General features: G+C 53.7%; 1 protein-coding gene across 1 annotated transcript; it reads left to right on the top strand.

The window, feature by feature from the left end:
- Window positions 1-3,247: 3,247 nt before the first annotated feature.
- Window positions 3,248-3,670, top strand: LOC136525973 (uncharacterized). Its single transcript, XM_066518781.1, has one exon. The coding sequence runs from the start codon at window positions 3,248-3,250 to the stop codon at window positions 3,668-3,670; it is 423 nt and encodes a 140-aa protein (XP_066374878.1).
- Window positions 3,671-13,295: the final 9,625 nt, after the last annotated feature.

The following is a 13,295-nucleotide window of genomic DNA, read 5'->3' as shown; positions in this document are numbered from 1 at the left end:
CCTCGCGCATCCTTTTTGTTCATAAGGAGGGGTTGTTTGCCAAGCCCTCGAGTGTGAGCCTAGGTCACTGGGTCTCGGCTTGGTTGTGGGAAGAGCCCCCGAGCCTCTACACAGAGCGAGAGGGCGATCAGGAGTTTCCCTGGCTTTTTATGCGACCCTCGCGCATCCTTTTCGTTCGGAAGGAGGGGTTGTTTGCCGAGCCCTCGAGTGCGAGCCTGGGTCGCTGGGTCTCGGCTTGGTTGTAGGAAGAGCCCCTGAGCCTCTACATGGAGCGAGAGGGCGATCAGGAGTTCCCCTGGCTTTTTGTGCAACCCTCACGCATCCTTTTCGTTCGGAAGGAGGGGTTGTTTGACGAGCCCATGAGTGCGAGCTTGGGTCACTGGGTCTCGGCTTGGTTGTAGGAAGAGCCCCCGAGCCTCTGCACAGAGTGAGAGGGCGATCAGGAGTTCCCCTAGCTTTTTGTGCGACCCTCGCGCATCCTTTTCGTTCGGAAGGAGGGGTTGTTTGCCGAGCCCTCGAGTGCGACCTGGGTCGCTAGGTCTCGGCTTGGTTGTAGGAAGAGCCCTCGAGCCTCTGCACGGAGTGAGAGGGCGATTAGGAGTTCCCCTGGCTTTTTGTGTGACCCTCACGCATCCTTTTTGTTTGGAAGGAGGGGTGGAGTATGCTAGGCTACCCTCGGTGGGCGCGAGCAGTGACACCTCCGGTGAGCTGTTATCAGGTAAGTCCAAGTGGAGGCCCGTGCACCATTCGATAGGGGTCGGCTAGCGGTCCAGGGACACACTCCAAAAGTACCAGAGGGCTTCTCCAGTGGATCCTAGGGCCATTCGATTGGCCCCGGGGGCTTGGTGCCTCCCTACTGTAGGATCCCATTTAGAGACTTCCCTGCCGGTCTCGAACACAACTTAGGGCATCCCGAGCGATCGCTTGCTCAGGCCTCGGCCATGTACGGGATCGCCCATAGTTGTCCCTAACTCTGTTGTCCTGGGGCGGCTGTCGTGACCCTCGGGGGCCTAGCCTTCGAACCCCTGGACCGTAACGGGCTCGGTGCCCTGTTCCTTCGTCTGAAAGGAATCGGGTGGGGGATATTCCCCTCCCATCAGCTGACAACGGCAGGTGTGCCTTTTGAGGCAGTTTTCTCGGGGAGACGGAATGGCGTCTGCCGTTGTTGGATGCGACACGATGTCAGCGGATGGGACGTTACTGTGTGTGTGATTAATAAGGAAAAGGTGGGCGCGTGGGCGGTTAAATCAGATATGGATTAACCATGCTAGATCTAGGGAAATTTCCCTGATTTCGTCGCCCATCCATTTCGTCCCCTTCCTACATAAATACGTGACGAGCCTCGCCCTTCTCCTCCTTACCGTGCTTGCATTTGCCTTTTCTGCCTTCGAGCTGTTGCTATGAACAGAGAGCGCCGGGGAGAAGAAGGGAGAAGGGTGGGAAAGAGAGAGAGAGAGAGAGAGAGAGAGAGCAAGCTTCACCGCCGTAGCTGCATTCTCCACTACGCAATGGCCGGCAGTGCTGTTGTCCTTCAGGCGGATCCTTGGGGTCCATTCAACGTGTTGGCGGAGACGCTGCAGTCGCTTGTCGATGACGGCCTCCTTCACCCGGTTATCGACCCCACCAGGCCAGAGTGGATTGCTCCAGGGGGCGAGCCGGAGCTGAGGCCATGGGACGGGTACATCGTGAGCTTCGTGGCCTTCCACAAGCGCGGTCTTGGCCTACCGGCGGACTGGTTCATGAGGGCACTCCCACACTACTATGGCATGCAGATTCACAACTTCAACCCCAACTCCATCGCGCATGGGAGCTGTGGCTCCACCTCGTTTGGGCGGGGCACACCACCAAGCCGACAGGAACGATGGGCACGAGGAAGGCGATAAGGGCCGGTGGCTACACTCTCCAAGTGCGCCAAGACCGGCAGCACCTCTACATCCCCGCCCAGCTCGCGTTGTCCAACCGCTGCTGGTACAACAGCTGGTTCTACCTCCGCAACGACGACGACGGACTTCCCCCCTACACCGGGCGGGTCATGGAGAGCCAGCCGAAGAAGTGGAGCTACGGCGTCCCGATGGTTGACCAGCCTAAGCTATAGCTGCTCTTGGAGGGGCTAGAGAGGCTACGCAGCCGCGGCCTTACGGCGGCTGTGGTCATGGCGGCCTTCCACCGCCGGAGGGTGCTGCCGTTGATGGCTCGGCGGTGGCTCCTGTTTGACATGACATCGGTTGAGCCAATCGAGGGTGTCCGGATGTCCGCCATTGCCCTCTCCGATGAGGAGATTCTACGTCGGGTGAGAGAGACGGTGGAGGGGCGGCTGAAGAGCAGTGGCCTGAACCCATTCGCGATGCACCCATCATGGGGGTACCTCTCTCTGGTAAGTCATGCGCTGCTACAGCCCCCGAGGCCTCCTCATTCCTCACCGTTTCCTGTTCCCTTATTTGTGTTCGCCGTTCCTGCAGGGGATGAGGGATGTGCGAGCCTCCCCGCCACCTGTTCCTGAGGACGCAGAGCGGTGGGCGGTGAACCGAGCGCATGCCGAGGTGCAGAAGAAGCGAAAGGACGCCGAGGAGGCAAAGCACAAGAGGAAGATCCTTGAGCACAAGGAGCTAGAGAAACGCCGTCGGCAGCAGAGGCACAACGGTCTCCCAGTGGAGGCATCTCCGTCGCCGTCACTATCGACGGACTCTTTGAGCGATGGCGATGAGAGCGAGATGGGGCGGGGTCCCCTGGACCATCTTCCTGATGTCAGGGGGATGACGCTTAGGGCATCGGCGAGCAGCCCGGCTTTTCCAGGAGGAGGAGAGGACACCTCGGGGCTGGCGATCGCCCGCCCCAAGGCCGTGGCTGACGCGCCCGAGGCACGGGCATTAGGGAAGCGCGCTGTCAGCCCGGTGGGCTCGATAGCAGAGGTGGAGCAGGCGGCAGCGGGGGCAACACAACTACCCCCATAGAGGGTCGAGGGGGCACCGGAGTTCGGCGAGGGCCGGCCGACACCGGCGGACACAGAGGCCGTGCCACCGCCGCCGCCACCGCCGTTGTAGAGGAGGGACGCAGTGCCAAAGCGCTTGTGTCCCCGTTCGAGGTGAGTGTTTTTTCGGTAGAGTTGGCAGCATCTCCCATTCGTTCCTTGGTCGTATGCTGACCTTGTCGGTGTTTTGCTTTTAGCCAGAAGCGTCAGGCGGAAGTGCCCGCCTTGGCGGCACGTAAGGCGCTCAAGGTGAGCACCAGCTCCACTGCCCAATGGGTGATGGAGGCGCAAGCTACCATACAACGTGGCGCGGCATCGGCGAGGGCCGACCTGAAGGAGCCGGTCGCCCAGGGAGAGGCTACCGAGGCGGCCACGAAGCAAGCGAAGGAGGAGGAGCCTACGCCCCACGAGGCCGAGGCCCACGAGTTAGATGGGGCCAAGGCGCCCACAGTCGCCGAGGCCACCAAGGGCGAGGCCAAGGCCCCCCGGACTTCTAAGGCCGAGGCGATGGAGGCCGGGGCGCCCAGGACTATCGGGGCCGAGGTGGCAGAGGCTAGAGCCCCTGGGACCACTGAGGTCGGGGTGGTGGAGGCCGACGTGAGCACGGCAAAGCCGACGGCCCAGGAAGCGGAGATGGAGGCGGGGCAAGCCTCAATGCCGCCCCTGGTCCAAGGCTCGCCGCCGTCGCAGGAGAGCGCCTAAGAAGTGGAGGTCCATTCGATCTCCTCCGACGATACTTCTTGAGGGAATGAGGCGGCGGATGCCGAGGCAGCCAGCACCGTGGAGCGGCCGGTTCCGACTTGTGGTGAGGGAAGCTCGGCCCTCGTGCGGGTACAACCCGAGCCCCGCGGGTGGGATCACCCGCGTGTCTTGTGGCAGAGCCGGGATGACCCTAAGGGGGAGCCTCTGTTTGCTCTCAAGGACGTGGCCGAGGGGGGCGCTGGAGTGCTTTCAAGCAATACTGCCGTCTGGCAGAGCGGTCGCTGCAGACAGCGCTGTCTGTCATGGCTGACGATTTGCCCGGTGTCGTCCAGGTACGTGCCTTCTTTTCTCGTGCGGTGTCATCTTTTTCCGAGTTCTCTCACAGTGCATGACCCCTGATCTGCCTATCTAGGAGCTCGAGGCCTGGTCCCTCGAGAAGTCGTTGTTCCTCCAGCGAGAGGGGGATGTCTGGGACCAGCCTCGGCAGCAGAAGGACCTGCTCGCTAATGCCAACGAGCTACTATCGGCGCGGAGCGCAGAGGTGGAGGACCTCCGCCTTCGTTGTGCTGATATGAAGGCCGAGGTGGCCACAGCTCGGGAGCAGGCCGCCCCTTTGGTGGCGCAGATCAAGGAGCTAGAGGAGGAGCTGACCCGAGTGGCCGGTGAGCGGGACACCTTTAGATCCCAGGCTGAAGAAGCGACAGCCTCCGCCAAGGCCATCGCTGGGCAGCTGGGGGCGGAGCAGGGTGCGCACCTGCTGACAAAAGGCACCCTAGCGGAGGCCCTCAAGGTGGCCAAGGCCTCCCAAACTGAGGCTTTGGTCTAGAAGGGAAAGGCCGAGGGTGAGTCCTATTCCCCTTGTTTTATTTGTTTTTCTTGTGTTCGACCCCTAACTCCCTGACGTGATGCAGTGCTAGAGAGGGAGGCTTCTAGGGCGGCCGAGGCCTCTCGGGCCGAGGTTCAGCGCTGGAAAGAGAAAGCCGAGGCCTCTTGGGTCGAGGTCCAGTGCTGGAAAGAGAAAGCCGAGGCCTCTCAGGTCGAGGTCCAGCGCTGGAAAGAGAAAGCCGAGGGTGATTCCCATAGGGCTTCACCCCTGTTTGGCTTATTTTCTTTTGCGCTTAACCCCGTTCGGCATGTTTTGGCGCAAAGTTGGAGAAGGTCTCTCAGGCAGCTGAGGCCTCTGTCGTAGTGTAGGCGGTGCTCGAGGCCGAGATCAGGGAGCACAACGCGCTGCAGAGCGCCGCCCATACCATCTACGAGGCCCTGGAGGTTGAGGGGGTCGAGTCAGGCAGCTCCCTTAGGAGCTGCTTGACCGCGTTGAGCGGCCAAGTGCACGAGCGACTTTTGGGAGCGCTGCACACGGGCGTCAAGCGTGCCCTGGCCGTCGTCTCTTCGCACTACGCCGGTGTCGACCTCGAGGCCATCAGTGACGGCTATGTCTTTGCTGAGGATGATGAGGAGGCCGATGTCGAGGTCACGAAGCTGATGGAGGCGGCTAAGGGCCCCGACACGACACTGGCCAAGCTGTTTGAAGAGGAGGTGGTTCCTCTCATGTCGTCCACCGATGCAGGAGACCCTGAGCCTTGACCTAGGCCAAAGGGGCCATGTAAACAGATTAGGATTATTATCGTATCGTGATGTTTGTGGCCGTCGAGGCCTTTTTTAAAGTACTCATGCGTTTACGCTTTCTAATCGTTTTTATGGTATTTCTGAGCCTCTGCCCTCTGTCTCATTCCTGAACATATTACTTGCAAAAAACTTCCTTGGAACCTAAGTTGCCCCTCGGGGAAAAAGGTGGTGAGGGAGTGCCGTAGCCCGAAGGCGTAGGCCATCTCGCGGCTCAGCCGGCCTTTTGGCCCTGAGACAGACTTTCGGTCCTTAGGTTTTTTACAATTGATTTGTCAGAACACACTGGAGAGTTTAGCGAAGAAATTTATTTGAAAAACGATTAAAACATGGTGCCTAGGACTTAGGGGGTTCCCCCTTCTAGCCCCCGAGGGAGGCTCGGTTCTGCAGAGGCAGAGCTGAGTCATGTTTGAGTCCCGCGGTGGGTACCTCTGCAGAGGTAGAGCCGAGTCACCCTTACGGTGTTATCGTAACGCTGAGCCCCACGATGGGCTCGGGGGGTTTCTCAAAAAATTAGAACAACTAAAGAACGCTTCTTTATTGTATTTCGAGAAACAATGTATACAATGCTTGGAAATTTAAGGGTAGAAGCGACGTAGTTGTTCTATGTTCCAAGCGTTGGTGAGGATTTTGCCCTTCTCGTTGGCTAGCTCACCCCCTTCATCGTTGTTGATGCGGCGGTTGACGTCGCAAGCCCTCCGCCGGGCTGCTCTTGCTCGAGAGTATCTCGGAGCTACTGTAGCAGGAGTCGGTCTTGTTTGACCTTGGCTTGAAGCTCATGGAGCTGCTCTAAGTCAAGGCGTCGAAGCTCCTCGGGGTTCTCATTCCGCGCTGCCGATGGCTCGATGCATGGTGGTGTGGCATCGCCTGCCCCCTGGCGGAGCGGGGAACGGTTGCCTGCCACCTCGTCCTCATTGCTCGCTCTCGGCATCCCAAGCCCGATGTGGAAACACTCGCAAGTGGGGTCATAAGTGTCTTCGTTGTCGGAGTCGTAGTAACCGAAGCAGTAGTCGCTTGTGGCCAAGAAGCGGTGCATAGCTTCAGGGTCGCGAAGCCCAGAAAAGTCTGCTCCGGCCCACGCCTTGTCCTCCTCCGAGGAGTCGGCGCGGGTGTGGGTCGAGGTTGTGGAGTCGAGGTCGAGGGCGAAGCGTTGGTGGCGTCCTGAGGGCTCCACGTGTGCGGAAGCATAGGTAGAAGCATAGGCGGTGGCATTATTGCCAAACCCGAAAGGGTACGAGGATGGTGCCATTGCCAGGCTTTGCTCCACCGGAGTCGACTCCTCAGGAGGTGGCGGGGCAGAGCTTGATGACGGGGCGTCGCTGCACGCCACCAGTGTTTTTCCCTTGCCCAGGCCTAAGCTGGACAGGTCCCCAACCAGGGACTCTGTACCAACAGCTGGGCATGGGGTACCGGCGGAGCGCGGTGCATCGCCCTGAGCTTGCGCGCTGTCGGGGTGGTCCTGCTCGCGCTGTGCCTGGCGAGCACGACGAGCGCGGCGGCCCGGGCGCCGCCTGCGCCTAGGCTGCTGGTGCGTGGTGTCGTCCTCGGTTGGTGGGGCTCTGGGTGTGAGGAGTACCATATCGTACTCACATCCTAGAGACATGAACTCTAGGCTCCCGAACCAGATCACCGTGCTGAGACCCAGTGGTCGTATGGGGTCTGCCATCCGGAACTTGTTGGGATGACGAAGCTGACACGTAGTAGATCCCCTACCTAGCACGCCAACTGTCGGTGTTTCTGACCGGCGGGCCCTCAACGAACTAGTGAAAATGTATTGTGTGCCCCTAATCCCGGATGGTGATGCAAAGAGACACAAGGTTTATACTGGTTCAGGCAATAGGTGCCCTATGTCCAGTCTTAGAGATCGATCTTGTATTCCTTGCACTGAGGTGCTTGTAGTAGGGGGTTACAAGCAGGGCGAGAGAGGGATCTAGTCCCAGGTCTCTGCGTGGAGCGGCGTGGGCTGCTTGAGATGTTGATCTCAGGCAGCGGGGAAGCGTGCGTGTTATAGAGTGTTGAGCGTGTGTTCGTCTGAGCGTCTACGCATGAGTTCGTGAACCCGTGAGCTCGCGCACTCGTGTCTCGTGTCTCGTGAGTGTTTGTCTATGTTTTTCCCCGTCTGTCTATCCTAAGTCTCCGTCCATCTGTGCGTGTCCCTAGAAATGGCCCCGATCACTCCCTTTTATAGTTGAAGGGGGACAGGGGCGATACATATGTTCGCTACGCGGCATCCTGTGAGCGGAGGTGGTGTTTCTGAGCCCTGTAGCTTGTCACTGTGGCGGCATGGTCGACGGAGCGGTCTTTGTCCTTGATGCACTGGAGCGACGCGCCGGTCACGCCCGATCCTGTGCGACGTGGGAGCTCCAGTGATAGCTTGACGCAGGGCATGGCGGACGATGTGCCGGTCACTGTGTTGACAGTGTAAAGAGCCAAGGCTCAGTTGGTGCTGAGGCCGAGCCATCATGGGGGGCTCGGCGGGCGCGAATCCCGAGGCTGCCGAGACCCTAAAGTGGATTGCCGAGGCTCGGAGGGAGCAGTTGGTCCTATACACTAATTCCGAGGCTACAATGACCCGGACTTGACTCCCCATGCCGCGTTGTTCTTGGAGCAAGGGTTAGGTAGCACAGTGCAGCGCGGGCGTCAGTCATGGGCATAGTACCGAGCACAGCGGCCGGTAACCCCTGCCCCGTCCTGTCCCGGACGGCATGGTGTTGATGCGACTTCCCATCTTGTCGGCCACTCCGCTGTGTCGAGCCATCGTCCGGTTGACGTCGCGAGAGTGGTTGGTCGCGTTAGCTGGACGTGATGTTCTGTCAGAGAGATCGGTCGAGGCGGAGGCGACTGGGGTTGTTGCCGAGCCAGCCTCGAGCGAGGCGGAGAATCGGCACCCCGTCCGAGGCTTTACTGTGCGGGGCCTTGATACGAGATGGAGAATCGGTTCCCCGTCCGAGGCCTTACGCGCGAGGCCTCGAGCAAGACGGAGAATCGATACCCACCGTCGAGGCCTTACGTGCGAGGCCTCGAGCGAGGCGGAGAACCGGTTCCCCGTCTGAGGCCTTACGCGCGAGGCCTCGAGCGAGACGGAGAATCGATACCCCGTCCGAGGCCTTACATGCGAGGCCTCGAGTGAGGCGGAGAATCGATAGCCTCGGACAAGGCAGGGGTTGGCCAATAGTTGTCTCTTGGCTTTGATTTTGACATGGTCTAAGCGAATTTTTTCGGTTTTTGCTTAGGGGACCCCTTTTTATGGTACCCGACAGAAACATTCATGAAACATATTGAAATAGGAAAATATGTTTGGTATTCATCATCTCCGAATCGGAGTTCGGCGAGCACTTGATTGGCGGGGAGTGCGGCTGGAGCTCCTCTAGAATGACTACCGCTGTCAAGGACTGTTAGTCGGAGCTACAACTCTCTTGACAATCCAAGTTGAGCTCATCGAGGTTCCCTTGGCGGCAGCACAAAGGCTAGCCATCCCCTGCAGCAGTGCTGATGAAGGAGGGGATGACAACTCTCGGGGCAGAGTCCACTAGAGATGTGGAGTCAGCAGTTCGGCCCTTTCGTCAAGCACATGCCATGCATGCTCATGGCGTGTGGATCTATGTCTACTGATCGAGGTCGTCTCAGACGTCGGCGCTCCCAAGGTGGACAAGAGGTGAGGTAGAGCCCTCGCCCTAGGCAAGCTTATGCGGAAACATCCCGAGTTTGGCGCTGAAGTTAAAGGGGGAGGTGGTTGTCAGAGGACAGGAGTGCTCAGAAGCACCCTATTCGTTTGGGCTTGTTGGACATGATAAGTCATGACTAAAGTACTGTTTGCTGATTTGGTGTTAGAGAAAAATATTGTTCGTTGGCCGAAAAAAAATACGACTTATAAGCCAAACAAGCTCAAACGAACAGGGCAAAGGTGTCGAGGCGAAATAACTTAACAGGATGAGAAGGAGCCGGCGGGGTCATGCCTGTAGATACCGATGCCAGAGTGGTGGCCGGCACGACGCAGTTCCCATAAGAGAGGGGAGCGGAGGGTGTAGGGGGAGCGGGGGCTCCATCTCCCTCCGATTTGACCGATCTATCATAATCTCACACACGCTTGTGTTGACCTCGTAAGATGGAGTGGAGAAAGATTTCAGCTTACACATGGGATTGAGGTAGGGTGCTTCATCTATTTCTTCTCGTTCATGCAAGGTGAGCAGAAGGGTCAAGGTTTGGGGAATTTGATCACGAGAGTGAGATTTCGAGCTTACACTTGGGATTGAGAAATGAAACTTCGTTTCCTCTGGAACGGCTTCCTTCTGTGCATAGAATGCAGAAATAAAAGATTCATCCAGACCTGTTGTTTTTTTCCTTCACGAAGATGGAGGCAGCAGCACACACTTTATCGTTGTCTCGTGTGATAAACTAGCTAGCCTCTTCACTGATGCTGCTCCAGGCATGTACTTGAGTCATAGTGGACCCTTGCGTCAGTGTCTTATGAATACAAAACGCGAGTTCACATGTTCCTTTGCAAATTCCTTCAATCCAAACACTGGTTCCCATATATTTCTTACTTTTTTTATTTCTTCTATTTTTGGTAAAAACTCCACATCTATTTTTTGTGTTTTTCCCTCTTTTTTGTTTTGCATTCCTTTAACCCAAACAGACTCTAACCGGGGATCATCAGCATTCAACAAGAAAGTAAATGGCCCACACCGACAAGAACAAATCGTACGCCCTTTTGTTGATATATTATTATTATTATTGTTATTATTATACTACCAAATGTGCCCGTGCGTTTCAATGGAATCCGATATGCATAAGAATCGGACTCGGTATCTTCACTAGAAGCAAGTTGTTATAACTCGTATGGGCATAGGAATCGGTCCAATAGGATTTATATTCAGATTGATTACTAAATTGTGTGTGGCTGATGAATCTTAATTGAGCAAGTTTTCTACTCTTCTTTTATTTGATTATAGGATTTCTATTTAGATTGATTACTCAGGATTAGAGGAATCTGTTTGGATTAGGATTCCTAACTTTCTAGGTTAGCGAGAACTGTAGACAGATGCAAACATAGGCAGTTTTCCATATTCACGTAGTTAGTCAGCAAAGGGCTAGAAAAAAAATAGGGAAGAAAAAATGTGTCGTAATATGCACTTGCATGCTACCGATAAAAAAATCATAATTTATAAGTTTGTTTTATAAAGTTACAATATCAAACTCCCCATAATTTTTGAAGTAGCACAACTTAGCAAACATGTGTTTATCATAATCCATACTCGTGTAGGCTGTAGGCATCATCACCTAAATTTAGATAAATGTTAGCTTTGAGTTAATTTGATAGAACATGTGCCAAATTTAAGTGCACAATCAACCTATCTCAATTCAAATTATAAAACAGTGGAGCAAACCAGCTGAGTGCTCATTCATGTCATATCTCTAGCCGAGCACACGAGCAGCCAACACACGTTACACAACATTCTTTTCTTTGCCTAATGGCACCCGCGATGCTTAAAGCTAGTTGCTAGCTCTAAACCAATTATTTCAATAGTGCCAACTTTAAATACATAGCTTTTAACATGGATAGTTCCACATAACACTTTTACATAACCTTAGATATATGTGCAAGAGCTTAACTCTTGATTAAGAGCTAGCTTTTCTCTCTCTTCTATTAAAAATATAAAAAAAATGCTTAGAGCTAGCTTAAAATAGAATCGTTGGAGCTGCCCAAATCTACAACACAAACAGACCTCTCCAAAATTTTAGTGCCATGTGGCAGACGTAGAGCCGTAGATAGGCCGACAGGGTAGGCGACAAGCAGCGGCGGACGTCAGAGGCCGACCACTAGGGTAACTCGCTCCGACCGTCAGGCGTTGCCGCGTTGGCCTCTCACAATCACAGCCTTGCAGCCTGTTCATTTGGCTGTGGCTTGTCGTAAACGATCGTAAATTTTCAGCCGGAACAGTATTTTTTTCTCACACAAATCAGCCAGCAGTACTTCTTCATGAACCAGCCACGATACGAACCAGCCAACCGAACAGGCTCTTGGCCCTCGGGCCTTGCCGACTCACTGTCGCCGCCGCGACTCCCGCGGGCGAACAAGCGGTCACTGGTCAGGTGGATGTAAAGAGGCGTAGACCGGTTGAACCGTAGACAAGGCCGGCTAGATGACTCGCTCAGAGCCTCCGAGCTCCATCTCCGTCTCCGTGTTCGGCATGGCGGCGTGGGGTTCGACCACTACGTAAAAAACGATTTTTAGCAACGGTTCGATTTTTTTGTAGGGGCGGCTGGTGATGGAGCCGCCCCTATAGTGACGTGCTCGGGTGTCCAGACACCAGCCGCCCCTATAAACAGAACAGCAGGGGCGGCTGGTGATACGAGCCGCCCCTACAAATGGGGTCTGATTTGTAGGGGCGGCTCAATCACCAGCCGCCCCTTGGAGTTGCTATTTATAGGAGCGGCTGGTGATTGAGCCGCCCCTACAAATGCCCCCATATATATAGCTCCTATTTGTAGGGGCGGCTCAATCACCAGCCGCCCCTATAAATGACCCACATATAAAACAGCTGCAGTACCTTCTTCCTCATCGGGTCACTCACTCCAACCTGTGAAAGAAAGGTAGGGAGGCCTTGGGCACCTTTCAAAAATTGCTCTACTAAGGGGGAAGATTTTGATCTCAAATCCTTTGGTGGAGAGGTTGTAGAAGCTAAGAAAATAGTTATTCCACACTTTTTATTGAAGTTTTAATGGTTGGTTAGTGAGTAATTAGAGTTTTGTTATTCTCTCTCTTCTATGGTGCTTGAGCTACTTATGAAGCAAATTAGATCCAAGTTTTAAATGTACTATGAGTAAATTAGGGAGGGGAACAAGATCATACCCTTATTTGGTCCATGTTTCTTGATTTTAGTGAACAATTAGTTAGTTTTATGTATGTTTCATGTGCATGTGGATCTAGATCTAGGGTTTGGTTTTTTTATTAATTTTGTTTTTGTAAATTTATGTTTGATGAAACTGGACTAGGGTTTGTATGAAAGATATTGGGTAAAGTATAATTGTTGCTAATTGTTGTCTTCGAAATTGTTTATTGTAATCAATAAATAGTGTATTTTAATTATTTATGGATAAATAGTGCCATTAATTAATTTTCCTCTATCATGGTGTGTTTGTATGCTTCATAGTAATTATATTAGATTTATATTCATATATATCTGAAGTATATACAATTATTCTCAAGTAATTATTAATTTGTTTTATTTTTATATATATCTAAATAAGTAGTCCTTTAATGTTTATTTTGTTGTTGTTGTAAAAGATGGAGTACAGGAACTCTTGGATGTATGGTTCGTTAAGGTTCAAGGCAGGATTTCGTGAAGAGGATGGATAAATTTATTGAAGCCGCAAAGAAGCATGCAACGACATTGAAAAGAGAATAAGGATACAATTATTTGCCCCTGTAAAAATTGCAAGAACCGTATGGCATGGACAGATGTAACTATCATCATATCATATTTGATTATGCGAGGATTTGTTGAGAACTACACAGTGTGAATTCATCATAGTGAAACGGTTATTGTTAACGACGAGGATAAGGAGGAATACAATGACAAAACCATAAAATCCCTGTCCCAATATTCAGCAGAGCTTGATGCACGAATGGATTTCGAGTTTGACAATGAACAAGATGGTGATGCTGGTGGTTGGGATGGTAACGACGAAGGTGGTGCCAATAATGATGGTGGAGCACGTGTCGGTGATGAAGATGATTTGGAGGACATGATTCGAGCCATTGGACCAGAGATTTTACTAAATAGCCTAAAAGGTCTAGAAAATTTAGAAAGGGTGACAAAAGCATCGAAGGAGACTGTGTATGGTGTTGAAAAGGGCTTGTCTGACACATTGGACATTGCTACGTTTTGTGCTTGAGCTGCTCATCCTAAGGCTAAGTACGGCTGGTCAGACTAGTAGTTTCAATGATCTATTACATCTCCTGTCATGGGTGCTACCATAACCAAACTCAGTTCCC

The sequence above is a fragment of the Miscanthus floridulus genome, chromosome 19 (assembly GCF_019320115.1).
Source record: "Miscanthus floridulus cultivar M001 chromosome 19, ASM1932011v1, whole genome shotgun sequence".
Lineage (NCBI taxonomy): Eukaryota > Viridiplantae > Streptophyta > Magnoliopsida > Poales > Poaceae > Miscanthus > Miscanthus floridulus.
Note: the sequence above shows the minus strand (reverse complement) of the source record. Positions and strands in the feature narration are given on the sequence as shown.